At 45.6% G+C, this 27,330-nt stretch overlaps 1 protein-coding gene across 1 annotated transcript; it reads left to right on the top strand.

The window, feature by feature from the left end:
• Positions 1–313: 313 nt before the first annotated feature.
• GSS (glutathione synthetase) lies at positions 314–27,330 on the top strand. The gene is made up of 13 exons (XM_028118558.2): positions 314–417; positions 3,714–3,845; positions 9,597–9,742; positions 12,168–12,243; positions 12,532–12,671; positions 13,365–13,481; positions 18,881–18,961; positions 19,062–19,139; positions 21,761–21,827; positions 23,527–23,721; positions 24,219–24,300; positions 25,688–25,877; positions 26,779–27,330. The coding sequence occupies exons 2-13, from the start codon at positions 3,720–3,722 to the stop codon at positions 26,900–26,902; spliced, it is 1,422 nt and encodes a 473-aa protein (XP_027974359.1). The 5' UTR covers positions 314–417; positions 3,714–3,719; the 3' UTR covers positions 26,903–27,330.

Genomic DNA, 27,330 nt, shown 5'->3' with positions numbered 1-27,330 from the left:
CCTCTCTGGACCTCCGTTGTCACACCTAACCCCACAGTTTGTCCCCGAGGTAGTGACTGTCCCATTCTGGGTATCAGTTCCCATATCTTATAATAGACGTCACCAGCTCTGACGCCCTACAAGCTCCGCAAACCCTTAACTCTGGGCGGACACAGCTTGACTCCTCCCCTCCTTCCCAAGGTCCCACCCGTCTGGGTCCAGACGACGAACCCCTAAAGCCAAGGCTGCCCTCACACGAACTGATCCTTCCCGGCCGCCGTCCAGCTCCACAGGAACGGGTCTTCTCCCCGCCCCGCTCTTTAGTCCCCACTGGCGCGGCCCGCGCAAGCGCATTGGGTCGCAGCGAGGCCCCGCCCCCTGGACCTGGGGTAACTGCGCGAGGGGCTTGAGTACCGCGGAAGGCAGGACGACGAACTAGTAGGTTGGGGAGCGGCAACGGCGGCCGGCAAGGGCCACGTTTCCTAGAGAGGCTACATGTGAGGGAGGGGTCTGGCCAGTGATTGGAACCCTGAAGGCGGAGAGATGTTGCCCCTCAAACTCATCGTAGGGAAGGGAAAACTGGTGTCCGCTGAGGGGGTTGGGCTGGTGCGTGTTGATCCGAGATTTCCCAGATCTCCTTACCCCGATCGGGCCGGTGTCGGGGACAGCGTGCCGGAGTTTAAAAAGGAAAGGAAGGAACTGGGAGCGATTAGAACCAAACTGCCTGGAGTGGGAGCGAACGGGCCCATGAAGTGGGGCAAGCCTGGGCGGGAGACGGGTGCTGTTGCCCCAGGCCTCACGCAGTCACTGGCCTCGCCCTCGGGATAAAGTCCGACTGGATTTTCTCGTGGGCGTTTTAAGACTTTTGCTGATCTGGTCACAGTCTGTCATTCATTCATCATTCATTCATTTAACATTCACTGAATACAGTACTAGGCGGGCAGGTAGAGTAGTGATGAAGACACACAACGAGTCCTGATTCCTATGGTACGGGGGAAACTAGTGGTCTGTAGAAGCCCTTGGCGGAGAACAGGAACAGCTTCTGAAACTGAGTCATGAAGGCTAGTCAGGAATGGTGGGGAGTGTTCCAAAAAGAGAAGCCTGCAGCACGTGCCTAGCCTAGGGGCCGGAGAGAGGCAGATGCATCCTGGTCACTGAAGATAACCTCACTCTGAGTCTGTTTAATGTCCAGGGAAGAGATGATGGTAGCCGGAACGAGGCTCCTGACAGCGGAGGTGGAGAGAAATCACGGAATTCAAAGCATTCTGTATTTAATAGAAACTACAGGATTTGGGGAGACTGGGGTGTTGGAGAGAAGTATGTGCAAGGCTTGAGTGCTTGGGTGGGATTCATCAGAGGAGATTTGTGGGGAGACAACAACAAATTCTATTCTGGTTCTGCAGAGACTCCCCGTAAGCAGTAGGTTATTAGAGTTTGGAGGTCAGGGGCGCCTGGGTGGCTCAGTTGGTTGAGCGACTGCCTTCGGCTCAGGCCATGATCCTGGAGTCCCGGGATCGAGTCCCGCATCGGGATCCCTGCTCAGCGGGCAGTCTGCTTCTCCCTCTGACCCTCCCCCCTCTCATGTGCTCTCTCTCATTCTCTCTTTCAAATAAATAAAATCTTAAAAAAAAAAAAAGAGTTTGGAGGTCAGGAAAGCACCACTGTGAAGGTATAGATTTGAGTGTCCTCAGCAAAACAAATAAAGCCCCAAGGTTGAGTCTGCAGAATGAGAAAAACAAAGGGCCCAATCAGCACTTTACATAGTGATTATCTTAATGTCTTATCTCTCTGTGTCCTCGGTACCTAGTCTAGAGTCTGGCATTAGATGCCATTCAGTGTTTACCAAGTAGACAAGAGCCCAAGGGCAGGCAGAGATGTTGGGATCCCAGAGTTGTGAAGAGCTGGGGGCTAATGGAGGATTCTGTTGCTCTAATGTCAGTCATAAGTTCTTGTCCCAGTTCTGCTACCAGCCTGCCGTGTGACCTGACAAGTCTTCCACCTGTAAAGTGGGTATTGCCAAAAAAAGAAGTTCCCATGTATAGAGCTCCAAACCCTGCTAAGGAACTACGCACAGATTTTTTTCTCATTTAATCCACATGGTGACCTTATTTATGAAGCAAGTAATGTTATTATGGGCTCAAACCCAGATCTCACTGACCCAGAGCTTTATTATGACTCTATGAACTGCCCTTATCTCTGTTGTCAGGATCCTCTTGAAATCACACGGTCATTTTCTTTTGAAACATTGTGCTGAGGCCAACAGACTTTCATAATTGGTTTAGCACCAGTTCTGTTAAAGGGAGAGGGAGACGGAGCTAAATGTGATCAAGTTACTTGGTGTTCTCTAGCTCCCTTTTTGGGGACCGTTGAGCTGGGTAACCATGTTCTTTTCCTAAAATCCAATAACAATGGGGCAAAACAAAATGAATGACCGGTGTTCCAGATTTTTAATCAGATCTTCTTAAATCCCTGAGGCCTGCTGCAAAATCAGTGAGTATCAAGGTGTGAGTTGGTTCATACCTGTGTGTCCCTGGACAGGCAGTTGGACTCCTCCTCCTATTACATTGGGCACTTAGGTTTTGGTTGTTTCTATGCTGCTAATGTGATTTCTCAGAAATATTTTGTCTTGATGCTGTGATGATAGATGTCTGTACAAGGAGTGTAGTCATGTCCTGCTAGTGAGTTTGCTTCTGGTTAGTATGAGGGAGGAGTTCACCGTATCTGCATTTCATAGTATTCTACAAAGGGCTCCTCCTACCCACCCCTCCCATTTGAGATCTGCCAACATGGGTTGTGAGCTAGAAGGGAAAACTAAAAAAAAAAAAATTTTAAGTAGGCTCCATTCCCAGCGTGGAGCCCAATGCAGGGCTTGAAATCAAGACCTGAGCTGAGATCAAGAGTCAGACCTTTAACCGACTGAGCCACCCAGGTGCCCCAGAACGGAAATTAATAATCTATTGCAGTGGTTTTAAATTTGTTAAAAATACAGAGCTACAAAAAAAAAAAAAAAATACCCTCCCTCTCCTCAGACCTCTTGCATGAGAATCTCTGAGTGAGGCCCAGGAATTTGTATTCTTTACCAAGCTCCCCAGAATATTCACCCAGGTTTGGAAACTACTGGTCTGCTCCATTCCCCTTGTTTCACAGGTAGGGAATATGCAGCTACAAGGGGGAAGGAACTTGCCCCAATCACATATGACATTAGTGCCTCTTTCTCCAATGAAAACACTGGGCCTGGGGCACCTGGGTGGCTCAGTCATTAAGCATCTGCCTTCAGTTCAGGTCATGGTCCCAGGGTCCTGGGATCGAGCCCTGCATTGGGCTCCCTGCTCAGCCAGGAGTCTGCTTCTCCCTCTCCCACTCCCCCTGCTTGTGTTCCCTCTCGCTGTGTCTCTCTTTGTCAAATTAATAAAAAATTAAAAAAAGAAAAGAAAAGCACTGGGCGGGGAGTCCTGTGACCTGGGTTCAAATGCAGGTTTTACCAATCATTACCTTGGGCAAGTCATTTCACCGCTCCGAGATTCCACTTCCTTACTGTGAGAATAATGCCGTCCTTGTGTTAGGAACCAAAAGAGAGTGGCAGTGGAAATGCTTTGTCAAGCTTTCCATTCTGCACTCATGGAAGTTAAGAGCTGCCATCCAGTGTTCACTCCCCTGTACCGCACCACCAGTTTCATCCGTTGCTGGGCCCCAGGCAATCTATCACCAAGCCTTCTCCTCTCCTTCTGCTGCAGGTTGGGATGGCCACCGGCTGGGGGAGCATCTTGCGGGATGAGCAGCTGGAGGAGATGGCCCGGCAGGCTGTGGACCGCGCCCTGGCCGAGGGAGTGTTACTGAGGACCTCACAGGAGCCCAGCTCCTCTGATGTAAGCCCCTGACTCCTCCCCACAGCACTGACCACACCGCTGTGGATCCTAATGCTCATTATCTGGTCCCTGCCAGGCTAAAGGCAGATCCTTTCTGTCCAAGACATCGCTTTTGCTTTATTTTATTTTTTCAATAACTAAAATTGATCTCTAAATATATGTAGAAAGTAGCCTGCTAGAGAAATCAAATTTAAGTCTGGGGTTTCAAGTGTGACTTAGGCAGGATACATAACCTCTCTCAGCTGCGGTTTCTTCAAATAATAAAAAAGGGATAGTAATGGGACCTACCTCATCAAGTTGGTAATAGAATAAGAAGATAATTCATGTGAAGCACTTTTTCCAGTGAACTATTATTTTTTAAGACCCCCTAATCACACTGTGGGGGGTATATCTGTACAATTGGTTTGTGTATATCCTTCTCTGTGCATTTATATACATATTTGTGTATATAAAGAAATAACATGCTTTTCTTTTTTAAGTTTACTATTTTTTTTAGTAACCTCTACACCCAGTGCAGGGCTCAAACCCACAACCCCCAGATCAAGAGTTAGCCCCAAAATATATGGTTTTCTAAAAAATAAATTGGATCATATAGATCATGCAGATTACTCTGTTTTTGTTTTAAGATTTTTTTTTTGTTATTTGTCAGACAGCACAAGCAGGTGGAGCAGCAGGCAGAGGGTGAAGCAGGCTCCCCATTGAGCAAGGAGCCCGATGCGGGACTCGATCCTGGGACTCTGGTATCATGACCTGAGCCAAAGGCAGTCACTTAACCAACTAAGCCATCCAGGAGCCCTGTGATTTTGTTTTTCATTTAACAATCTGTTTTAGAACTCTTTCCAACTTCCTCCAGTAGGATTAGCTTCATTCTAATATATGGTGTTCCAGGTATGGATGGATCACTGCTCAACTTTCCTCTGTTGATGACTATTTAGGTGATTTCTAATGTTTTATGATTACAAATAGCACTCCAGGGAACAGCATACATGTCTGTCGGGTACCTTTATGAGTGTTTCTGTAGGGTTGATACATAAAAGAACTGCTGAGTCCAAACCACATCTTTTAAAAGTCTCATCCTTAAAAAAAAAAAAGTCTATTTTGTGACTAGGTAAGACATTTTCATGGTTCAGAGGGCAGAGTTTACAGTTTAACCCTCCCTCCCACATTCCCTAGCCACCTGTTCTCCTGATCTGAAGGCAGGTTCTTATTTATTCTTTCTTACGGTTTACTCATAACAAAAAAAGTATATATTTCTCTTTCCCGCTTTTTACACAAAGAAATGTCCTAGACAAGCCCTTTTGTGCCTTGCTTTTTTCCTTTTACTTAGTAGTATGCCCTATGACAATCCATATTAGTAACCAGAGAGCTGTCACCATCTTTCTTTACCAAGCCACATTCTTTTTTTTCTCTGTGTGCCCAGAACCTAGTTAAGGGCCTGCTGGAGAGTCCAGATTCAGTAAGTATTTGCTGAGGCCTGAATGAATGAGAATGGCTGTCACCTAAAGTAGGCTCATATTGTGGAAGGTCTGCCTCTGGCTTTGGGAATATAATTGCTTGGTTTGTGAACCTTACATTATGGGAACTGCTTGTCTGAACCCAGGATTGAGCATTTACCCTTCCAAGATTTTTTTGTTCTTTTAATCAATAGGTATTATGTGAAGGTCCAACACTTAGTCTTTCTGGAAGTTAATGGAGCCTAGAAAACGCACAGTCCTCAATGAGAGTCCCAATTCAGAGAAAAAAGACAGGAAGCGTGTGAGTGTGTGTATGTGTGTATGTGTGTGTGAAAGAGAGATTTCATTCCCAATCTTTACCAGGTGCCTGTTCTATGCCAGACCATTCTAGGCCCTGAGGACACAGAGGCCCTGGCCTCTGAAGTGCATGGTCTAGTTGGAGAATGTGCCACAAAACAAAATTAAGTAATGTCAGTTCTATGAGAAAACACAGATAGCCTGCTGCACAATATTAGCTATCATTTATTAAGTATTTACTGTGTGCCAGGCACTATTTTAAACACTTAGGAATCACTAACTCATTTAAGTCTCACCACAACAGAAATGAGATGAGAGATGAGGAAACCAAGGCCCGGAGAGGTTAAGTAACTGGCCCAAGGTCATGTGAATAGTGGTGTAATTGGCAAAGCCAGAATTCAAACCCAAAGAGTTTGCCTCCTGAGCCCATGTTCTGAGCTTCCATTCTTTACTGCCTCTCTCAGGAAATTGTATGGGACATCTAGAAAAAGGAGCAACTCATTAGTTGTATTTGAACTAGATCTTAAAAACAAATGGGGGTGGGGCGCCTGGGTGGCTCAGTTGGCTGTGTCCTGGGATTGAGCCCTGCATCACACTCCTTGCTCAGCAGAGAGCCTGCTTCTCCCTCTCCCTCTGCCCCTCCCCGACACTCATGCTCGCGCACCCTCTCTCTCTCAAATAAATAAATAAAATCTTTTAAAAAATAATAAAGGGGAAAAGAACAGCATAGCAGAGGTGTGCCTGGCTGGCTCAGTCAGTAGGGCATGCAACTCTTGATCTCAGGGTCGTGAGTCCAAGCCCCACATTGGCATGAAGCCTACTTAAAATAAATAAAAACATAAAAAAAAAAAAAGAACAGCACAGCAGAGGCCCCTGTTAGGGGGGCCAAATTAGGAAAAGGCAAAAAATGCTCAATGTTCTGTCCCCTGAATGTGGGACAGAAGACAGGCCAAAGTCAGATAACCTAGAGGTTTTTGATACTGGGTGGAAGAGGAATGTGAACTTTATCCTATGGGTTGCTGGGGACAGACTAGCCACGTGCAGAGTAAGCACAGGAGCCATGTGCGGGCTCCTGCAGATTTAGGGAGTTAATTTTTAAAAAAATTTAAAATTAAGATAAAAAAATACATGAACAGGGTACAAAATTTAAAAGGTATTCAGTGTAGAATAAATCTCCTCCCTCCAGCCACTGTTTTCCTCCCCAGAGGCAAGCATTGTTAACAGTTTTTTCACCAGAGTGTCTTTAAAAAGTCAGAGCCAGTGTTTTTTTTTTCAATCATGAAATTAAAAAAACAAAACAAAACCTGGATACCCAGCGTGGAGTTCTGGCCCCTTAGGTGAGATGGGGGCTCTTCTTCCCAGCACTCTTTGTTTCTCTGATTCTGAAGCGGAGTATTTCTTGTCATGCATGTGCTATAGTAGTTCTTATAGTAGAAGAGTATTTCTCTGTGTCTGTGTCTCTATAAAAAAATGAAAAACTGTGTTTCAGCCTTTGGCCTATGCATAGCAGAAAACAGCTGTATACTATTGATCCTAAATTCAAGCAGGCATGATGAGTCATGGGGACAGAGGAAGAGGAAAGTCTTTTTTTTTTTGAAAGAATGTGCGTGGGCATAAGCTGGGAGAGGCAGAGGGAGAGGGAGAATCTTAAGTAGGCTCCAGGCCCAGTACAGAGCCTGACACAGGGCTCGATCTCACAACCCTGAGATGATGACCTGAGCCCAAACCAAGAGTTGCACACTTAACCCGACTGAACCACCCAGGTACCCCAGAGGGAACTCTTATTAGAAAAAATCTTTGGGAGTTTTTCAGGCCAAATGAGACTTGTTGGAAGAGGCAAAGTTCTGAGTTTTAAAGCCAAGGAAACGGAGCACCTGCCTTTGACTCAGGTCAGGATCTCTGGGTCCTGGGGATTGATCCCCATGTTGGGCTCCCTGTTCAGCGGGGAGTCTGCTTCTCCTCCCTCTGCCCTTCCAGCCCGCTCACACACTCTCTCTCTCAAATAAATAAATAAAATAAAATCTTTTAAAAAAATAAATAAAGTCGGGCGCCTGGGTAGCTCAGTCGTTAAGCGTCTGCCTTCAGCTCAGGTCATGATCCCAGGGTCCTGGGATCGAGCCCCGCATGGGGCTCCCCGCTCAGCGGGAAGCCTGCTTCTCCCTCTCCCATTCCCCCTGCTTGTGTTCCTGCTCTCGCTCTGTCTCTCTCTGTCAAATAAATAAATAAGTCATTAAAAAATAAAGTCAAGGAAACACCCTATAGTCATTACACATGCACTCAGGGTATTACCTGAGTTTGTCTTCTGAGATTCTGAGGAGGGCAGTTTGGGAATTATCTACCAAAATTTTAAATGAATTTATCCTCATTACCTGATATTTCCACTTTTTAAATTTACCGTTTATGGACTTTCTCACACCCAAAGTAGCTAGAATGTATATTCTAGGATATTGATTGAAGCATTGATTATAAAGGGGTGGGGGAAGGAAACCACCTAAATGTTCATAATAGAAAGCTAGATTCAATAAATTATTTTCTATCCAAAGAATGGAATACTGTGCAGCCATTAAAAAGACTGAGAGTTCTTTATTTGAACATATATGGAAATGACTCTGAAATATTTATAAAGCAAAGGACAGAACAATATATGTATCATGTGCTTCTGTGTGTATAGAAAAAGAGAAAATATATATGTATGCATAGAGTCTAAAGGACATGTGAGACTCCAGTATACCATTTGCCTCTGGGGAGAACTGAGTCACTGGGGCCAGAGTAGGAGTGAGACATACTTTTCACTATGTACCCTTCTGTCTCTTTTGAATTTTGTATCATGTGTTTATATTATCTGTTCAAAATAATATTTTTAAATAAGTATATAATGCCAAGTTCTAATGCCATAAACTCATACTACCATAATGGCAAACGGATATTAACTCAGAGGTTAAACTCAGGAATACCTCATAAAATAAGTCATAAGGTCATCTTATCATCTCTTACCCAAATTCTAGTTCATTTGTTGTTGTGAATCTCAGAAGGCATTCTCCCCTTCTAGAAATAGTGTTCCAGATGGCACAGGGGTTTCTCAGTTCGCCACAGTCCAAGCCTAACTCCAGGCCTGGCAACCTGAGTCACTGTCTCCAACGCTGGGGGGGAACCACTCCTAACTTCTGTTCTGGGGACCAGAATTCACTTCTGCAGCAGCCCTTACAGCAGGACTGTACCTCTCCCCCAGCCAGAAGGCAGGGGGACTGGGATGTGAGTTCCTGGCATGCAGAGGGTCCTGGGTTTAGATCATCAACTGGCTAGGAGCTGTGTGTGTCCGTGTGTGTTGTTTATCAACCACCTTGGGTCAAATCCCAGTGCCATGTAACACATGGCACATTATATAATTTTGGATATGTTACATAATCTCTCTGAATCTCAATTCCCTTATCTATTTATTAAGAATAAACAGTAATAAAGTCTGCCTCACAGAGATAAATGATGCAGCCATGTCAGGTATTTAAAACAGTGCCTTGTGGGGCGCCTGGGTGGCTCAGTTGGTTAAGTGACTGCCTTCGGCTCAGGTCATGATCCTGGAGTCCCGGGATCGAGTCCCACATCGGGCTCCCTGCTCAGCAGGGAGTCTGCTTCTCCCTCTGACGCTCTTCCCTCTCATGCTCTCTATCTCTCATTCTCTCTCTCGCAAATAAAAAAAAAAATCTTTAAAACAGTGCATTACATACCGTAAGTGCTCAGTGATTTCTGATTTATTGTCTTTGCTTTTGTCTGTTTTGCTTCTAATTCTTTTTTAATGTAAAGAGATGGAATATTACAGAGTCTGAAACTTCCCTTTATACCCCTTCATCATCCTGTTTGCTTCCTCCCTTCCCAGAGGGAACCACTGTTTTGTAGTTTGTGTGTCCTCAGTAAATGTCGGCCATGCTTTCCATGGGGTTATGTTTGCAGGAAGACAACCCATTCATGGGTGTTCTATCCCTGCCCACTCTTTCTCCTTGATCAGGTGGTAAGCTATGCCCCATTCACGCTCTTCCCCTCACTGGTCCCCAGTGCCCTGCTGGAGCAGGCCTATGCCGTGCAGATGGACTTCAACATGCTGGTGGATGCTGTCAGCCAGAATGCTGCCTTTCTGGAGCAGACGCTCTCCAGGTACTGGGTCATGGGGCGTTAGGGGCTGGGAACTGCAGGAACCAAGGGACTAGAAGACTGGGGAGCCATGAGGTGTTGCTCTGGCAGCTGACTTGGTTGGGTGGGGGACAGGTACCCCCCAGAAGAACAAAAAGTAGTAGAATAGAAGTCAGGAGCCCTGGCTTCTAATCCTGACTCCAGTCCTCACTTATTTATATGGCCTCGAGAAGGTTCCCTTTCTTTCTCTGGGCCTCAATTTCTTCATCTGTAAAGTGGTGAGATTGGCCTGCATCTGAGATCCCTTCCAACACTGGCATTCTGTGATTCTCTGATCCATGGCCCCCTGCTTTGAAGACTGAGATTTCTATTTGGAATTAGGGAAGGTCAGTGTAGTTTTAGAGAAAACAGAGGACAGAGAAGATTATTGGCTTTAAAGTCAGATTTCTTACTTCTTTTCGTAGGCATTGACTCTTTCTTGTTACCTCAGGCCCCTTATCTCTGGATGAGATGGGGTATAGACTGGGCCACACCCAGGGTATGAGGATATAGAACCCCTGAAATGGCTCACCCTATCCACCCCTCTCTGTCTCTTCTCCCTTGATCCTTTTTTTCTCCTCAGACCTGGAGGCAAGGGAAATTTCTTTAAAATTAAATTCTTTTAGAATTAAATATATATAAATATATGTATTTGTGTACATATGTGTATATATATATATGTAGAGAGAGAGACTAGACATACATACTTGCATGTCTGATTAATTTTCCAAAAGAAAACAATTATTTTGTTACAGACAAATCTTTTTTTTTTAAGATTTTAGTTTTAAGTAATCTGTATCCAGTGTGGGGCTCCAAAGTCACAACCCTGAGACCAAGAGTTATATGCTCCATTGACTGGGCCAGCCAGGCGTCCCAGAGACAAAATCTTTTAAAAATGTGCACGTGGAGGGCACCCAGGTGGCTCAGTCGATTGAGCGTCCGACTCTTGATTTCGGCTCAGCGTTGTGAGATCAAGCCCTGAGTTGGACTCCACACTGAGCGTGGAGCCTGCTTAAGAGTCTCTCTCTCCTTCTCCCTCTGCAACTCACCCCCTGCTCATGCTCTCTCTCTCTAAAAGAAAGGGGAAAAAAGTGCCCATTGGTGTGAGGGTGAACATGAGAAGGGATCTTAGTGGTAAGAGGTTTGGAAACCATTGACTTGGAGCTAAAAACCCAATGAGTTTAAGAAAAAACACACACAAAAAAAACAACCCCCAATGAGTTATGACTGTATAAACCCTACCACCACCTTCCCCACCAGATCTTTTTCAGGGTGGGCCTGGCTTTTATACCTGTGATTCTGGATTGTGGGATTTATGAGCAGCCTGATTTATGACCTGTGCCCTAAAGATGCAGTTATGTGGAGACCTTCCCTGCAGTCCATCTCTGCAACCCTGCATTCCCTGTTTCTCTGTCCTCTGAAATACACACAAACCCTAGTTTGTGAGGGAATAGAGCCCCAGGATCACATGTGAATAACAGCAACAGCATAGGGTCCAAGCTTGAAGGGGAGCACCTCTTCAGAAAAGGGAAAATGTGTCTTAACTTTCCTAGAGGCTGAAGCCCAGCTGGGGGCTGTCCTCACCAAGGGCTGGAAAGGTCCCATGAGAGAGCTGGCTGGGGAACAGAGGAACTGCAGGGCAGTTTATAGTCAAATAGGAGCAATGACACTAGTCATTATAGAAATCAAATGAAAAATTGTAACTGTAATCTGTGTTATAAAGCAGAGGTCCACAGTGCTCTGAGAGCACATAGCAGGAGGATCTGATCCAGATAGGAAAGGCTGCCCTGAGGAAGTCCCGTCATATGAGGACTGGCTGAAGAAAAAAATAGGATATTTAGCATGTGTCAGAAGAATCTTTGGGGCACAGGGCATAACTGCTGTCTTTTAATTTCTGAGAGTTGCCATATAAGAGGTGGAGAAGATTTGTCCTTGGAGGTCCCAGAGTGTAGGAGAAGCTATGGAGTCTTAATGTTGGGTCGACCAGAAGGCTAACCAACCATCTGAGCTATTCAAAGATGGAATGGTTCTATCACATGCTATTTCTTAATTTCTCTCGAGGCCAGACACTAGGCTCAGTTCTGTACATGTAATATATCACTTACCCTTCACCACAACTCTATAATTATTTTCCTCTTCATCTTTCATTTTCATCTTTTACAGATGAGCAAACAGACACAGAGAGGTGAAATAATTCTCTAAGGTTGCCTAGGAGTGAGTGGTAGAGCTGGGATTTGAACCCAGCTCATCTGGCTCTAGAGCTGGGTACTAAACCACTGTTCTCTACCAGGTTGATGTGGGTATTCAAGTTTGGGTCGGTAGACCCAGAGATTCAGGAGGCAATGGACAAGGGTGGAACTTGACCTTTAAGGTCCCATATAGCCTAGAAATGCTCTATTTCCTCCTCCAGCACCATCAAGAGGGACAACTTCACCGCTCGTCTCTTTGACATCCACAAGCAAGTCCTGAAAGAAGGCATTGCCCAGGTAACCATTCCCCACTCCACCCCAGTGCAGGACCTGTCCCTCCCTTTTTTGACCAGAAGAATTTGGCCCAGAGCCTGAGCTCAGGGGAATCTGCCTTTCATTGGTCCCCACTGGGTTTATACATCAGTGACCAACCCGGGGATGACCAAAAGAATGATTCCCCTGGGTTTTGGAGCATTAGCCAGCAACTCTGATCTCTGTGTAGAATTCATGTTACCTGTCTGTTCCATAGCTAGGCCCTCAGTCAGCCCCTGCACAAATGTACTCAGCCTTCAGTTTTCCCCACAGACTGTGTTCCTGGGCCTGAATCGCTCAGACTACATGTTCCAGCGCAATGCAGATGGCTCCGCAGCCCTGAAACAGATTGAAATCAACACCATCTCTGCCAGCTTTGGGGGCCTGGCCTCCCGCACCCCAGCTGTGCACCGGTGGGTCCTTTGGGCAACACTGGGCCACACTGGTGGGGTGAAAGCCTGATAGGCCTACAATTACAGGGGGGGCAGGGATCTCCAATTCTGACTGTGCCTTCCTGTGACCGAGGCCATGCGTTTCCCCTCACAGCAGTTTCCGTTTGTAATTAGGTCTTAGTATGTCAAGGAGAGAAGGGAGCTCGTGGTTCATCTAGTCCCGCCCCCTCATTGTACAAGTTAGTATTCCCGGCTGAGGTAACAGTATCTGAGGTGAGAAAGAGTTTGAAGGCCTGAAAAGAGTTCAGAATCCGTGGCAGAGAGGGATCAGTGACTTCCCATTGGAAGGCTGGACCCTAGTAGCAGCCATGTCTAGCCAGCAGTGATGTTCCGTGTTGCTGTGTTTCCAGATGGTCTGCAGCAGGATTCCAGATAGCAGACACCTGGGGCTCAGGGAAAGGAGTCCCAGCCCAATGGGAGGCTGGTGTAGAGTAGGAACACAGGGTCTCAGGGCTCTGGGCACGGACACGGGGCCAGGGTGTGGGCGGCCCAGGATATTCCAGCCTGAGGTGGATCCTACAGGAGCACAATGATAAGATGCTTTTTAGTGTTCAGCTAATTCTCAAAGTGATGTTCCTATAAGTGTCTGCGAGTCACAGGCAGAGGGGTCTTCCAGACCCATCCAATTACTGAACAAACATCTCTCTTCCACAGACATGTTCTCAATGTCCTGAGTAAGACCAAAGAAGCTGCCAAGATCCTCTCCAATAATCCCAGCAAGGGACTGGCCCTGGGGATCGCCAAAGCCTGGGAGCTCTACGGCTCAGCCAAGTAAGGGGGAGAAAAAGTGGCAGCAGAATCCTGCTTTAGATTCAGCATTCATGGCTATAGCAACTGCTTCTTTGCCTGACATCATTAGGAAATGCGGGATTTTTTTCAGGAAATAGAAGCTTACACCTTTAAGTGCCAAAATTGTTTTAATGGAGTTTTTGGGCTGTCTTCGTAAATAAGAGGTGCAGACTTACAATTTAATCTTTTCTTTTTGGCTAGAGGTCATCATTATCTGTCAGTGACTGCGTTATCTGTCAATAATTGCATCTTGATGCAACATACGGCAGAGGCGCTCCCTAGACATAGAGAGGCGTGGGAGGCTGTTTGCCTGCACTAATCACCCCAGCTGTTAGGCTTTCTCCTCCTGTTCCTTTTCTTCACAGTTTTTCTGTTTCTCTACTATCAGCTCTTACTTCATACTGCTGTCAGTGTGCTTCCTGTCCCCGGACCTCCTTTCTGATTTGCTGGGGTTTGGGAAAGCAAGTGGTCTGGGTTGTTAGGTAGTGTCTAATTAGTGTGACAGCCTCTTTGATGAGCAAATGCATAAGCTTTGATTTAGGGATTTGGTAGTGTCTGTTTTAACTGTTTAGAGGCAATTTTTTGCTTCCTTCTCAACCATGTTCCAGATATATAAGGATGCCAGGTAAGTGACTTCTGGATAAATGAGGGGCCACTGTACCAACAGTTATTGCAATGTTTACATAGCTTTAATGGTTAACCCTTATTGAGCACTTCCTAGTGCCACACTTTGTGCTAAGCACTTTACATGGAGGATCTCATTAGGTCCTCCTATCAAACACTATAGAGATAGATACCACCCATCTCCCCCATTTTACAGATGAGGAGACTGGGGTTCAGAGAAGTGAAGTGAATTGTTCAAGGTCAAATGGCGAGTTGGTGGTAGAGCCCAGAGTCCACTGCCTCTAGAATCTGCATTTTTAATCACTTTATTGCCTCCAAGAGAGCCTCTCTGGGCTTGCTAAGCCTTACTAAGACTCAAGACACCTTAGACACTGAGTATTTCGAAGGCATCAGATGAATACTTTGTCAAGTAGTACTCTTGGCTAAGTTGTATTTTAGGAGACAGAAGCCAGGAAGGGGTCAGCCGGGGAACTGCTGATGGACAAATGCTGCAGAGGGTTTCTCCGACCAGGCTGTGAATGACGTGCAAAGACTCATGTGCCCAGAACCAGACTCTGGTGCATAGGAGCTGTGGGCACCTGAGCCGGGACTGTCCTCTCTCATTTTGAAAGTCAGATGGTCACTCCTGCTGACCCAGCATGTGACCTTTGCTAAGTCCATTCTTTTCTCCAAGCAGCAGTTTCCTTATTTGTAAAATGGGGATGATAATAACAATACCTAAAAGGGTGGGAAAATTAAATGAAATCATGGCTTTGAAAAATGCTTTAAAAAAACGTGGTGAGAAATGGAAAAGTCTCTTCAATAAATGGTATTGGGAAAATTGGACGGCCACATGCAAAAGAATGAAACTGGACCACTTTCTTACACCATACACAAAAATAAACTCAAAATGGCTGAAAGGCCTAAATGTGAATCAGGAAACCATCAAAATCCTAGAGGAGAACACAGGCAGCAACCTCTTTGACCTTGGCTGTAGCAACATCTTACTAGACACGTTGCCAGAGGCAAGGGAAACAAAAGCAAAAATGAACTTTTAGGGTTTCATCAAGATAAAAAGCTTGGAAGCAAAGGAAGTGATCAACAAAACTAAAAGGCAGCCTTTGGAATGGGAGAAGATACTTGCAAATAACATATCTGATAAAGGGTTAGTATCCAAAATATATAAAGAACTTACACAACTCAACACCCAAAAAACAAATAATCCAGTTTTAAAATGGGCAGAAGATGTGAATAGACATTTTTCCAAAGAATACATTCAGATGGCTAACAGACACATGAAAGGATGCTCAACATCACTCATCATCAGAGAAATACAAATTGAACTATAATGAGATATCCACTCACACCTGTCAGAATGGCTAAAATTAACAACGCAGGAAACAACAGATGTTGGCGAGGATGCAGAGAAAGGGGAACCCTCTTGCACTATTGGTGGGAATGCAAACTGGTGGAGCCACTCTGGAAAATGGTATGGAGGTTTTTCTAAAAGTTAAAAATAGAAACACCCTGTGATCCAGCAATTGCACTACTGGGTATTTACACAAAGGATACAAAAATACAGATTTGAAGGGATACATGCACTCCAATGTTTATAGCAGCATTATCAACAATAGCCAAATTATGGAAAGGGCCCAAATGTTTGTCAACTAATGAATGAATAAAGAATGAAATCTTGCCATTTGCAATGATGTGGATGAAGCTAGCATGTATTATGCTAAGCGAAATAAGTCAATCAGAGAAAGACAAATACCATATGATTTCACTCATATGTGGAATTTAAGAAACAAAACAGATGAACATGGTGGGGGAAAGAAAAGAGAGGCAAACCAGAAAACATACTTTTAACTACAGAGAACAAACTGAGGGTTACTGAAGGGGAGGTGGGCAGGGGGATGGGTTAAATGAGTGATGGGTATTAAGGAGGGCACTTGTTGTGATGAGCACTGGGTGTTGATGAATCACTAGATTCTACACCTGAAACTAATGTTACACTATATGTTAACTAACTGGAATTTAAATACAAACTTGAAAGACTCAAAAATTATAAAAAAACAAAAAATATGGTGAGGATTATTACAGGGTACTTCCAATAGTAGTACTAGTAATAATAATAATAGCAGGTTCCATCTAAGCAGTACTAGGTTCATTTTATAGAAAAGCAAACTGAGGGCCCAGAGAGGTGGAAAGTCACACAGCCAGTAAGTTTAGAATTCATGTCTGTCTGCCTCTAAGGCCTGCTTTCTCTCGACTATACTGTTCTGCCTCCAAGAGGAATGGTCCCATAGTATAGATTGAAAAACTGAGGCTCAAACATTTATAGAGCAGGTGAATTTTCATCAGTTATCCCGTAATTTGTGAGAATTTTTTTATTTTATTTTATTTTTTTTAAAGATTTTATTTATTTATTTGAGAGAGAGAGAGAGAGAGAGAGAAACAGCATGAGAGGGAGAGGGTCAGAGGGAGAAGCAGGCTCCCTGCTGAGCCGGGAGCCCGATGTGGGACTTGATCCCGGGACTCCGGGATCATGACCTGAGCCGAAGGCAGTCGCTTAACCAACTGAGCCACCCAGGCGCCCTGTGAGAATTTTTTTAAAGGAGCCTGGATATGCTTTATGATTCCTATTTAGACATTTATTCAAAATCTTTCAAAATATTAGTGCCTGTGGTTAGAATGAGTAAGGATAAGAAAGGAGGAATCTTGGTATAAAATGTTGGAGCTATGATCAGGAGTCCTCACTGCCAGCCAGCACACTGTTGTCACTTTACCTTCCTTAGCTGACAACGTTCCTAGCCCTGCTCCCAAAAGACTGTTCAGGACTGAAGGCAGGAGGAGGTAGACTATGTTTTCTGAGTCTGGCTGTGGTTATTTGGCAGAGGGCAGGCTGACTTAGCCAGGAAATGCAGTTCCACTTTAACCTACAGCCTACAGCCTCCCTCCTCCGCCTCTTCTTGGAGGTGGGCCAGCCTGGGCCAGGTGCCACCTTCCCACCCATGAGCAGAGCAGATCAGGCTACAATATGAAAAGCAAGGCCATTGGCCCTTGGGACTCTCTCAAGAGAGGATGGCATATGAGAGCACCATTTCTAGCTTGTCTCTCAGATAGCCAACTCAAAGCCAAGATTCAGCTCAATGTCATGTCTGACCTCAAGAGGTTTCAGGCAAGCTAGGAGTGGAGGCATACTAGGACCTGTATTTCAGCTAAGTGGAAAGGAGTCATGCAAAATGTAGTCCAGGAGGCTCAGTTGAGGTAGAGAAAAGCAGAGACAAACAGACGAGAGGCCAAGTACAGAAGGAAGGAATCCACGCTTAGATTGCTAGGCCAAAATCTAGCCATCCAAGAGTCTCAGCAGGAATCCATGGGCACGCAGCAAAATGGAGTTTGATACTCTGTTACTGCTGACTATTGTCCCTCGAGATCATCTGGTGGGAGACTGGACCTGTCTTTGATAACTAAAAAGAGCCTGATTGGTAGCCTGACAGTCCTCTGGCTTTAGCTTCTCCCTGAGTCCTTGAGCTCCTGCTTCTTTAAGAAGTATGTGGCTAGGGGCTCCTGGGTGGCTCAGTTGTTAAGCGTCTGCTTTCAGCTCAGGTCATGATTCTGGGGTCCTGGGATCGAGCCCTGCATTGGGCTCCCTGCTCGGCTGGAAGCCTGTTTCTCCCTCTTACTAGCCCCTGCTTGTGTTCCCTCTCTCACTGTGTCTCTCTCTATCAAATAAATAAATAAAATCTTTTTTCTTTCGAAGATTTTATTTATTTAATTGAAGAGACAGCGAGAGAGGGAACACAAGCAGGGGGAGTGGGCAAGGGAGAAGCAGGCTTCCCGCCGAGCAGGGAGCCCAATGCGGAGCTTGATCCCAGGACCCTGGGACCATGACCTGAGCCAAAGGCAGTTGCTTAACCAACTGAACCACCCAGGTGCCCCAATAAATAAAACCTTAGGAAAAAAAAAGGAAGCATGTGAATAGTAGAAAGGAAGAGGTCAGGGAGGCCTCAGTGATCCCATTAATACTGTGGAACCAAATGTGTCCCTATGTACATCACAGAAATGTTGGGAGGCCCTAAGAGATAATGCTTTATTTATAGTTGGTTCTGTAGGATTCCACTGAGCTATTCTAATATATCATGCAAGAACCATACACTCTTTTATTATATGCTTTATAATCTAGTAATAGGGTCATTAGCCTCCAACCTCCAGCATTATTCTTCTATAAAATATTCTTCAGTACTTTCGTTTATTCTTCCAGAAAGATTTTAAAATCATTATTTTTAAGTTCTTAGAAAAAGTCCTCGGGTTTTTTAGATGATTTTTTTTTAAAAAAGATTTTATTTATTTATTGACAGAGAGAGAGACACAACGAGAGGAAACACAAGCAGGGGGAGAGCCCGATGTGGGCCTCGATCCCAGGACTCTGGGATCATGACCTGAGCCAAAGGCAGACGCTTAATGACTGAGCCACCCAGGCGCCCCTTTTGAGATGATTTTAAACCTAAATTTTAATTTGCACAGAAAATTAACATCATTACAGTATTTCATCTACCTACTGGAGATGGAACAGAGACATCTCCATTTTTTCAGGTTTCGTAGTTTCAGGAAATAATGTGTTATAGCCTCAGGTATCGCCTGAGACCCTCCTGATTTGAGAGAATATCTGCTCTTTCAGGGAAGCTGTGTTCTCATTCTCACTCCTGAAAGGGGTGGGATGGAGGGAGGACAAGCTTTGTAGCCACTTCTGCCAACTGTGTTTGCTCTTTCCCCAGTGCTCTGGTGCTACTGATTGCTCAAGAGAAGGAAAGGAACATATTTGACCAGCGTGCTATAGAGAATGAGCTACTAGCCAGGTAAGTAAAGGAGGGAGACCGGCAGATATGGCCCCAGGATTGTGAAGATCCATTCAGAACGGAGCATCCATTCCTTCTGACCTTTGCCCATCTTTTCCAGGAATATCCATGTAATCCGTCGAAGGTTTGAAGATGTCTCTGAAAAGGGGTCTCTGGACCAAGACCGAAGGCTGTTTATGTAAGTGTTCAGGGAGCATTCCCCAAGGATCTGATAGAGGGCTGCTTTAGGAAACTCATCCTGCCAACCATTTCCCCCAGTAATCCTTTCTTCTGGGAGATTCGATGGCTTACTTCCTTCTCTGAATTTTAGGGGCAAAATACCCCGTCATCTCAGGAAAGTTTGGAGAAGGTGGTCATGTTCTGCTTCTAAAGGGTTGTATCAGAGCTATTGACATTCTTGATAAGGGCCTTCTTAAAATAACCTTGGTTGGAGCACCTGGGTGCCTCAGACAGTTAAGCATCTGCCTTCGGCTTAGGTCATGAACTCAGGGACCTGGGATCGAGCCCCTCATCGGGCTCCCTGCTCAGGGGGGGCCTGCTTCTCCCTCTCCCCACCTTGCTTGTGCTCTCTCTTGCTATCTCTCTCTGTCTCTCTCTCAAATAAATAAAATCTTTAAAACAATAAAATAACCTTGGTTTTCATATGCCCTGGGGCTCCTGAAAGTTTTCTTGCCCCTCTTGGTAGCTGGTCAGGCCAAGGCAGGTGGGCTGGGTAGTCAGGGAGGAAGAGGAATAGCTCATTCATTCTGCTCTCTGAGCCCAGGCAAGGCCTCAAGGGGCCTGGATTTGTGTTCCAAGCCAGGCCCTGTGCTTCCCTCCAGGGGGATTCCACCAAGTGACTTTAGTACCACTTAATTTGGTAGCACTGCTTGCAACATATATTTAACCTGGAACTTTATAGGTTTTTTTTTTTTTATTTGTGATTAAAATTAAGAACCTCCATGAATTTCACAATACCACTTACTATTTTCAAAATGTGCTTTTATAACAAAGTCATTAATTTACTTTCCAGATATATCAGACAATATCAAATAAATCAAAGGGGAAGAAATTAAAAAAGACAGTCTGTGTCTTTTTTTTTAGAACAACAAAATTTATTTTACTAAAACATAAGATTTACAGAAATTTCCAGACAAGCCATACAAAATGGTCTGAAGCTTTTTCTTGAAGGAAGGATTCTATACTGGACAGCAAAGTCACAGTGTTACTAGTGAAGGCTGTGATGTTTGTTTTATGTTCCCACATTGGTTCAGACAGCCAAGCTTGTCCATCTACCGTGTCTAAATAAAGTTAGACTTGCCTAGAGAGCATATTCTAAAGAACTGGCTAGTTGCTTCTAGCCAGTGCAATTAGATCACCATAAAAAGGTGGAAAGGAGCCCATAAAATTAAACTAAAACTACCTCTCCCCCTCAAAAAAAAAAATAAAAGAAAAGAAAAAAGAAAAACACTCATACCCCTGCAGCTAACCCTGACAACTACCTTCATGCACAGTGCTTTATACTTAAACCATGATGGGAGAAATGAATAAAAGCAGAGAGGGGCCACTGCTTTTAAACGTCTCACAACAATCCAGATGGTACTTCTAGTCTCTGCTCATGCTTTACAACAGTGAATCAAGACAAGACATAGGTTTGTCTCTTAATCATAGATAGTGTGCATTTAATCACCAAAGGACTGAAGATGTCTGGGCTTTTATTCTGTAGTGTTTCTAAGACCATGTCCATTAAATGCAAACAAAAAAAGAAGTTTTGGCAGAACAGGAGAAGTGATAAACACTTGATGATCAGATCGATTTTAAATATTATTCATGGCATATGGCCTAGTCCATGCTGTAGCTCTATGGCTTGGGCTTCGTTGGTCTTCCACTGCTCTGCTACATCATTTGCTAATGGATCATCTGGATTGGGAGCACTTAACAAAGCCTGGATTGATAGTGGAACTGTGCAGATCTGCAGTGCTGGGGACCACTTATCTTTCAAAATATCTAAACAAATTTTTCCCAACTTATCTACATTAGAAATGATAAATTTTGGTCATGAAACGTACTTTAGGGGCTGCCGTCAGGTATTTTTCTGGAAAGAATAGTTCAAGTTTAAAAGTCCCTCCCTCAAAAGGGGAATCATGGGGGCCAGCAATGACCACATGAAAATAATGGGCATTGTTTTCATCTGGTTCTGCTTTAATGTTAGGAACTGGTTCTGCCAGCAAATGCTGGGTTTCCTTGATAATCCTCGAGGAAGCCCGGCCTTCTTGTCAGATCCTGAGTTTGGCCTCTGGCCTCGACTCAAGGCAGTCTGTGTCTTGACTAGACTCATAATTTTGCCTCTCCATACCCTCACATCCACCATTTCAAAGAATCTCAGCCTAGTTTCAGCTATTTTAAGTAGTATAAGTGTGTTTTGCTAGGCATGGCAATATGATTCTGAGGCTCAGTAATTTTTAGCCCTTTTTTTAAAATGTATTTATCTGGTTTGATTCTAGTTGCCTTCTTGTTTCCCTCTGGCCTTCCTCTAATGACTCTAGATCTGGAATACTCTAAAGCATTCCTTACTTACTGGGCGCCTGGGTGGCTCAGTTGGTTAAAGCATTCCTTATTGCATACCTTCATGTTTTTAGTGGAAGAAGTGGTGGTATGGGTAGCTACTTTCTTTGCTTCCAGTGAACTACAGTCTAGACAACCTGTGCAGACTGACTTTGAAAAAAGCCAAAGTCATTTTGATGCACCCTAAAATACACTAATCCACTGAACATATCAGTTTTAATTTAACCCAGCAGCTTTCTCCATCCTGTGTTCTAGGGACGGCCAGGAAGTTGCTGTGGTTTACTTCCGGGACGGCTACATGCCGAGTCAGTACAGTCCACAGGTTTGTATTCTTTTAGACCATTCTCTGCCCCCTAGGACCCACCATCATTCCTCAGAGACCCAGCTCAGGCATCAGAACAACCTGGGTTTTTCCCTGAGCCCTGGCCTCAGTGATCCTCAGGGAAATTACTGGTGGAACCTCCTATTCTCCCATAAGATATTTGCTACCTCTCATCCTCTACAAACAAACTGTCTTCTAGAATCTGAATCCTCAGGAATCCATGTTGCTTCAACCATTCATACTGTCTCTAGGGATATGCTGGCAAGTGTTTAACAGTCATGTTTCTCAGGGGGAGAGCCCCAATTTGTAGCATTTGCTGATTTCTATGGTGTACTCCCATCGTGGCCAATTTCAAGCTATCCAACTGAGCATTTCTGGACACAGAGTTGGAAAGAGATGGGTACAATCAGCTCTGGCTAGCTAATGCAAACCAGTTCCACCATACCACTGACGATTTCCTTCCTGCCAACTCTTACTTCTCTTTTATCTGCGTCAGAAAGTTTTTCTGTCCATTCATGTTAATGACAGTAATGATGGTATCACCTTATCTTGCTTTTGTACCATGTAGCTTCAAAGGGAGCACAGCATGGGTGGGGGTGGGTGTTGTTCCTCAGGCCTTAGCCTTTATCAAGGACAGGCTATCCCCCCACTGTCAGAATGGGGACCAGAGCTGGGAGACACCTCTACTGTTTACCTGCCTTGCACACCCCAAACTCCTAGAAGCCTCAGAGCTTCTTACCTGCCTCTCACACCCCAAATTCCACAGCACATTCATCCTGTGATTATGCACCTGCAGGCCTTTACTCATATTATTCTGCTAATCTGAGAACGCCTTCCTTATTGAGTCTGACCTGTCTACCTGACTGCTCAGTTTTCACTTCATTAAACAACAATAACAAATAATTATTGAGCATTTACAAAGCTCCAAGCACTGTGTTTTAGACACTGGGGAATACAATAGGAAATAAGACAGACAACAAGGGCCAGAGCTCACACTTTGGTCAGGGAGATAGTCATCAGAAAGTATGCAAAAATGGAAAAAAAAATTTTCTAGTTGAGGGAAACTCTTTGAATAAAACAATAGGGTGAAAAGATAGAGAATTATGGGGAATCCCACATTAAATAGGGTAGTTTGAGCTGAGACTTAAGGATGAGAAGGATCCAACCATCCACTGGAAAAGCCAAAAGGAAAAGAATTCCAGGCAGAGGGAAAAGCAGCAAATGCAAAGGTGGAAATGACATTTGCGTGTTTGGCCTGTGTGGCTGGACTATGAGAGTGGGATGGAGGGATGTCTAGAAACTGACATGGTTGGAAGGGGGACAGGAGGCAGATCCTGACAGGTCTTGTAGTCTGTGGTGAGGAGTCTGGATTTTATTTGGAGTACAGTAGGAAGCTGAACTCATATACAAGTGTCCCACCTCTTTCAAACCTCTTCATCCATTTTTGTATGCCCTTATACCTTTTGTTATTTCCCTTTTAATTAGAGTCATGCACCATTGTGCTAAACTGTGAGCTCCCTGAGGGCAAGAATCCTATATATTGGAAGAATCCACATCTGCCTCACAAAGATGTTGCAGTGACCGTGGGAGATAATGAATGTGAAGATAGACAGCATGATACCTGGCACCTGATGGATGCTCATAAAGGTCAGCCAAAGTGAAATAAAGTAGAATTCCTTTTCTTTTCTTCCATCTGCAGAACTGGGAAGCACGCCTGCTGCTAGAGAGGTCATGCGCTGTCAAGTGCCCAGATATTGCCACCCAGCTGGCTGGGACTAAGAAGGTGCAGCAGGAGCTGAGCAGAATGGGCATACTGGAGATGTTGCTCCCTGGCCAGCCTGAGAGTGTGGCCCGCCTCCGGGCCACCTTTGCTGGCCTCTACTCACTGGACATGGTGTGTGGGTAGCCTCTTTCTCCTACTTTAGGCTTCCCACGTGGCAGGAACCCAGAATCCAATGTGTTGGGGAGGCTGGAGCTGGTAGTAGGCTAGACATGGGTCAGTGATGCTCTGTGAGAACCCTTAGAGCCCTGGGGAAGGGGGCTGGAATCCATTGTAAACTCCATCAGCAAAGGGGGAGATGGGGGGCAGGAGGTGGAAAGGGGAAGGAGCTGAGGTGGACAGCAAGAATCGGGGAATATCTATCTATACGGGCTTTTCAGGCATCCTGCTGAGGAGCCCTGAACTGTTGCCAGAGAAAGCCTGTTCTCATTGTAGTTGCTGCTTTACGGGGTTTGTTGGGGGTCACATTCAGATAGTGGCATCTAGTCTGAAGGGGCTATTACTCTTCCCCTTCCTGCTCTTCCTCTGATGCTGCTCTCCATAACCAGTAGGACCGCAGCTCCTGCCTCTGGCCTAAAACTGCTGGTGACTGCTTTCTTGCCTCCTCCCAGGGGGAAGAAGGGGACCTGGCCATTGCTGAGGCCCTTGCTGCCCCTAGCCAGTTTGTGCTGAAGCCCCAGAGAGAGGGTGGAGGTAGGTGCTTTCACCTTTGTAGGGCTGCTCAGTGGAAGGGGGCTAGCAGGCTGTTATCAATGCTGATCGGCACTTGCTATGGGCACAGTTCCAGACTCGGGGACACAGGAGGAACTGACATGGGCCCTCATCTTGGACAGTGTCCTAGGAGACCCTGTGATCAAGTGCTGTTGAGCACAGGCGAACCTGATTAACCGTAACTGGAGGGTTTGGACAAGTTTAGCCTGAGGTGCCTGTGGCTAGATTGTAGGGAAGTGGGATAGGGCATATCAGGAGGTTGGATGTCTTCCTGCCTGGATTGAACTCCTTGAGGGCAGGGATCATATCTGCCTCACAGACCCAGAGGAGATGAGTTTTGATCTTGGTCTTAAAGGATAAGTAGGAGTTCACCAGGTGGGAAAAGGGGGAGAGCATTCCATACAGAACGAACTGCCTCAAGTAGAGGTACGGGTCCATGGAAGTGTGTGTTTGGAGATTAAGGAGTAACTGATAAGGCTGGAGTGCAGCATAGGAGATGGGTGGAGGCAGGGATTTGGGCTAGAAAAGATGGTTTGGGACATCATTATAAGGGACATTGAAGATAGGTAGGAAATTGGATTTTATCCTGAGGGTACTGGGAATCCATTAGAGAGTTTTAAGGAGGGAAGGGATACACGATTGATCGAGGATCCATGTTTCAGCCATAGCAGAGCTTGTCCTGGATGAGGGGATTCCTTGGTAACAGAGACCATAGAGGAGGCTGGTATAATTGCAGAGGCCTGGGCTAGGGCTATGACACTGTGGAGTACAGACTGAAGAGACATGTCTGAATTAGTGACAGGTAATGTAGAGGGAAGAGTCAAATATGACTCAGGGATGCCTTTCACCTGATTGGGAGTAGGAAGGTCCAGGAGGAACAGGTTCAGGCAGAAGTAATGAGTTCTAGTTGGACATGTTGAGTTTGTTTTGGAAGCCCATGGGATATCCATGTGGTGTCTAGAACAGGGAGCTTAAGTTAAAGATTTGGGAATTAACAAGTCAGAGAATAATAGATGGAGCCTTAGAAAAGATCTTCCAAAAAAAAAAAAAAAAGGAATGTACATAGAGGAGAGGACAATTCCTTAGGAATCTCAACATTTAAGAGGGGCAGGAGCCAGTCAGGGAGGCTGAGAAAGCAAGCCACAGACAGGTAGGGAGACCGGGGCAGGATGATGTGGTGGAAGGTGTGTTTGCTTGTGTAGGTAGGGCTTGCCTGTTAAAGTGACATCCCCTCCTTGGGAGCCAGGCCTGCCCTGGCTTCACTGAGCTGGTGTCAGGAACTGAGGCTGCTGACTTGACCACAGAAATGGGGGCATAGAGTGGAGAAGGTATGCAGAGGGTCCAGGGTGACTGGCCAGTGCCATTGCAGGTAACAACCTATACGGGGAGGAGATGGTGCAGGCCCTGGAGCGGCTGAAAGAGAGCGAGGAGAGGGCCTCCTACATCCTCATGGAAAAGATTGAAGCTGAGCCTTTTGGAAATTGCCTGCTACGGCCTGGGAGCCCTGTCCAAGTGGTCCAGTGCATCTCAGAGCTAGGCATCTTTGGGGTCTATGTCAGGTAAGCCAGACAAGAGGGTCTCCTCCTTGTCAGAGGGTCAGCCAAGCAAGCCCGGAGGAAGCAAAGGACAGGGAACAGGAATCCTGGGCTTCAGTTCCAGCTCTGCCAGTCCACAGTCATGTTACCTGTTTCTTTATCTAATAAATGAAGCCAAGGAGCCAAGACCTGCCCACCTCACAGGGCTATCAAATGAAGCCAGATGAGGAGTGCTTTGTAACTATAAAGGAAATGACAAGTAGTATCAAGATGGATAAGAAAGTAACCCTGGACTAGAAGGAGACCCCAGGGAAGAAGAGAATTTGGGTCCAGTTTCCAGGCCACCAGGAATTCTGGGGAAAGGTGGGAGGGACCGGCTAGAGGATAATCAGTGCCTTTGAAAGGCTGAGTGGCCTGTGGGTTTGGATTTGAGCACTAAAGAATCAGGAGGAGACTACTTGAGAATTTGTAAGGAATAGTTCCCGGTCCCTTAAACCACTTCCTGCAAATTTGCACTTCAAGATCAAGCAAAGTAGGAGGAATACCAGATCTCCTACCATGCTCCCAACCATAGCCTTCTCTCTCTGTAATCTTTCCCTCTAGCAGCATTTCTGCCTGCCACTTACCCCCAAACCTATCACCACAGCCATCTTGAGAGAGAGATAGAGAAGGAAACTTACAGCTACAGAGGTATTATCTCTATTTTAAATTGAGGAAATTGATATTTAGAAAGGCTGAGTGACTTGCTCAAAGGCACAGCGCTAGTAATTTCGCAGAGAGGATGCAAACCCAAATCTGATTCTAAAATCTTAGCACTTTAATGTAGTCAGTCACTCACATACTGCTCAGGTGGGACCAGGGAAGGTCTTGGGTGTGGGGGCTGTCTTGGTAACGGAGTTGTGTGTCTCCTGCCCCCATTCTATAGGCAGGGAAAGACACTTGTGATGAACAAGCATGTGGGACATCTGCTTCGAACCAAAGCCATGGAGCATGCAGACGGTGGTGTAGCAGCAGGAGTCGCAGTCCTGGACAACCCATACCCTGTGTGAGGGCACAGCCGGGCCTGCCCAGACTTCGCTCAAGAGATCTTCTATCCCTCGTACTTGTCATTCCTCTCCTAGCCCCTCTGAGGGGCTTCCCTCTGGGCACCTTGGGAGGGCTGGTCTCTTCAGTTCACAGAAGGGTGAATGCTGAGTACCTTCCCCCAGCTCTTCCATCTGAGGACCAGAAAAGCTGTGTTTCCCTTAGGTGAGATCTAGAGGCCCCTAAATCCTGGGAGTGTGGGTATAGCTGAAAGGAAGCTGATTTGAGGTAAGGGTCCATGACTCTGCCACCCTCCTCTCAGCCCGTCAGCCTTTCCAGCAGGTTCCAGTGTTTGACCTAGGATAGGACTGAGAGGTAGGAGGAAGGCAGTGAAGGGGCATAGCCTTCCCCCCCCCCCCGCCTTAAATAAAACTACTGATTGCTGATTCTGTGA

The sequence above is a fragment of the Eumetopias jubatus genome, unplaced genomic scaffold, assembly GCF_037043125.1.
Source record: "Eumetopias jubatus isolate StellerSeaLion01/CBP00866 unplaced genomic scaffold, mEumJub1_p1.0 scaffold_9, whole genome shotgun sequence".
NCBI classification, from domain to species: domain Eukaryota; kingdom Metazoa; phylum Chordata; class Mammalia; order Carnivora; family Otariidae; genus Eumetopias; species Eumetopias jubatus.
The sequence above is the reverse complement of the archived record's forward strand: the minus strand, read 5'-3'. Positions and strand labels throughout refer to the sequence as shown.

What these genes read in the sequence shown, in the direction of transcription:
- GSS (XM_028118558.2), top strand. Translation starts at nt 3,720, where the DNA reads ATGGCCACCGGCTGGGGGAGCATCTTGCGGGATGAGCAGCTGGAGGAG. An exon ending in CGCACCCCAGCTGTGCACCG is followed by an intron (nt 12,672 to 13,364) that starts GTGGGTCCTTTG and finishes TCTCTTCCACAG; the next exon opens with ACATGTTCTCAATGTCCTGA. An exon ending in GAGCTCTACGGCTCAGCCAA is followed by an intron (nt 13,482 to 18,880) that starts GTAAGGGGGAGA and finishes CTCTTTCCCCAG; the next exon opens with TGCTCTGGTGCTACTGATTG.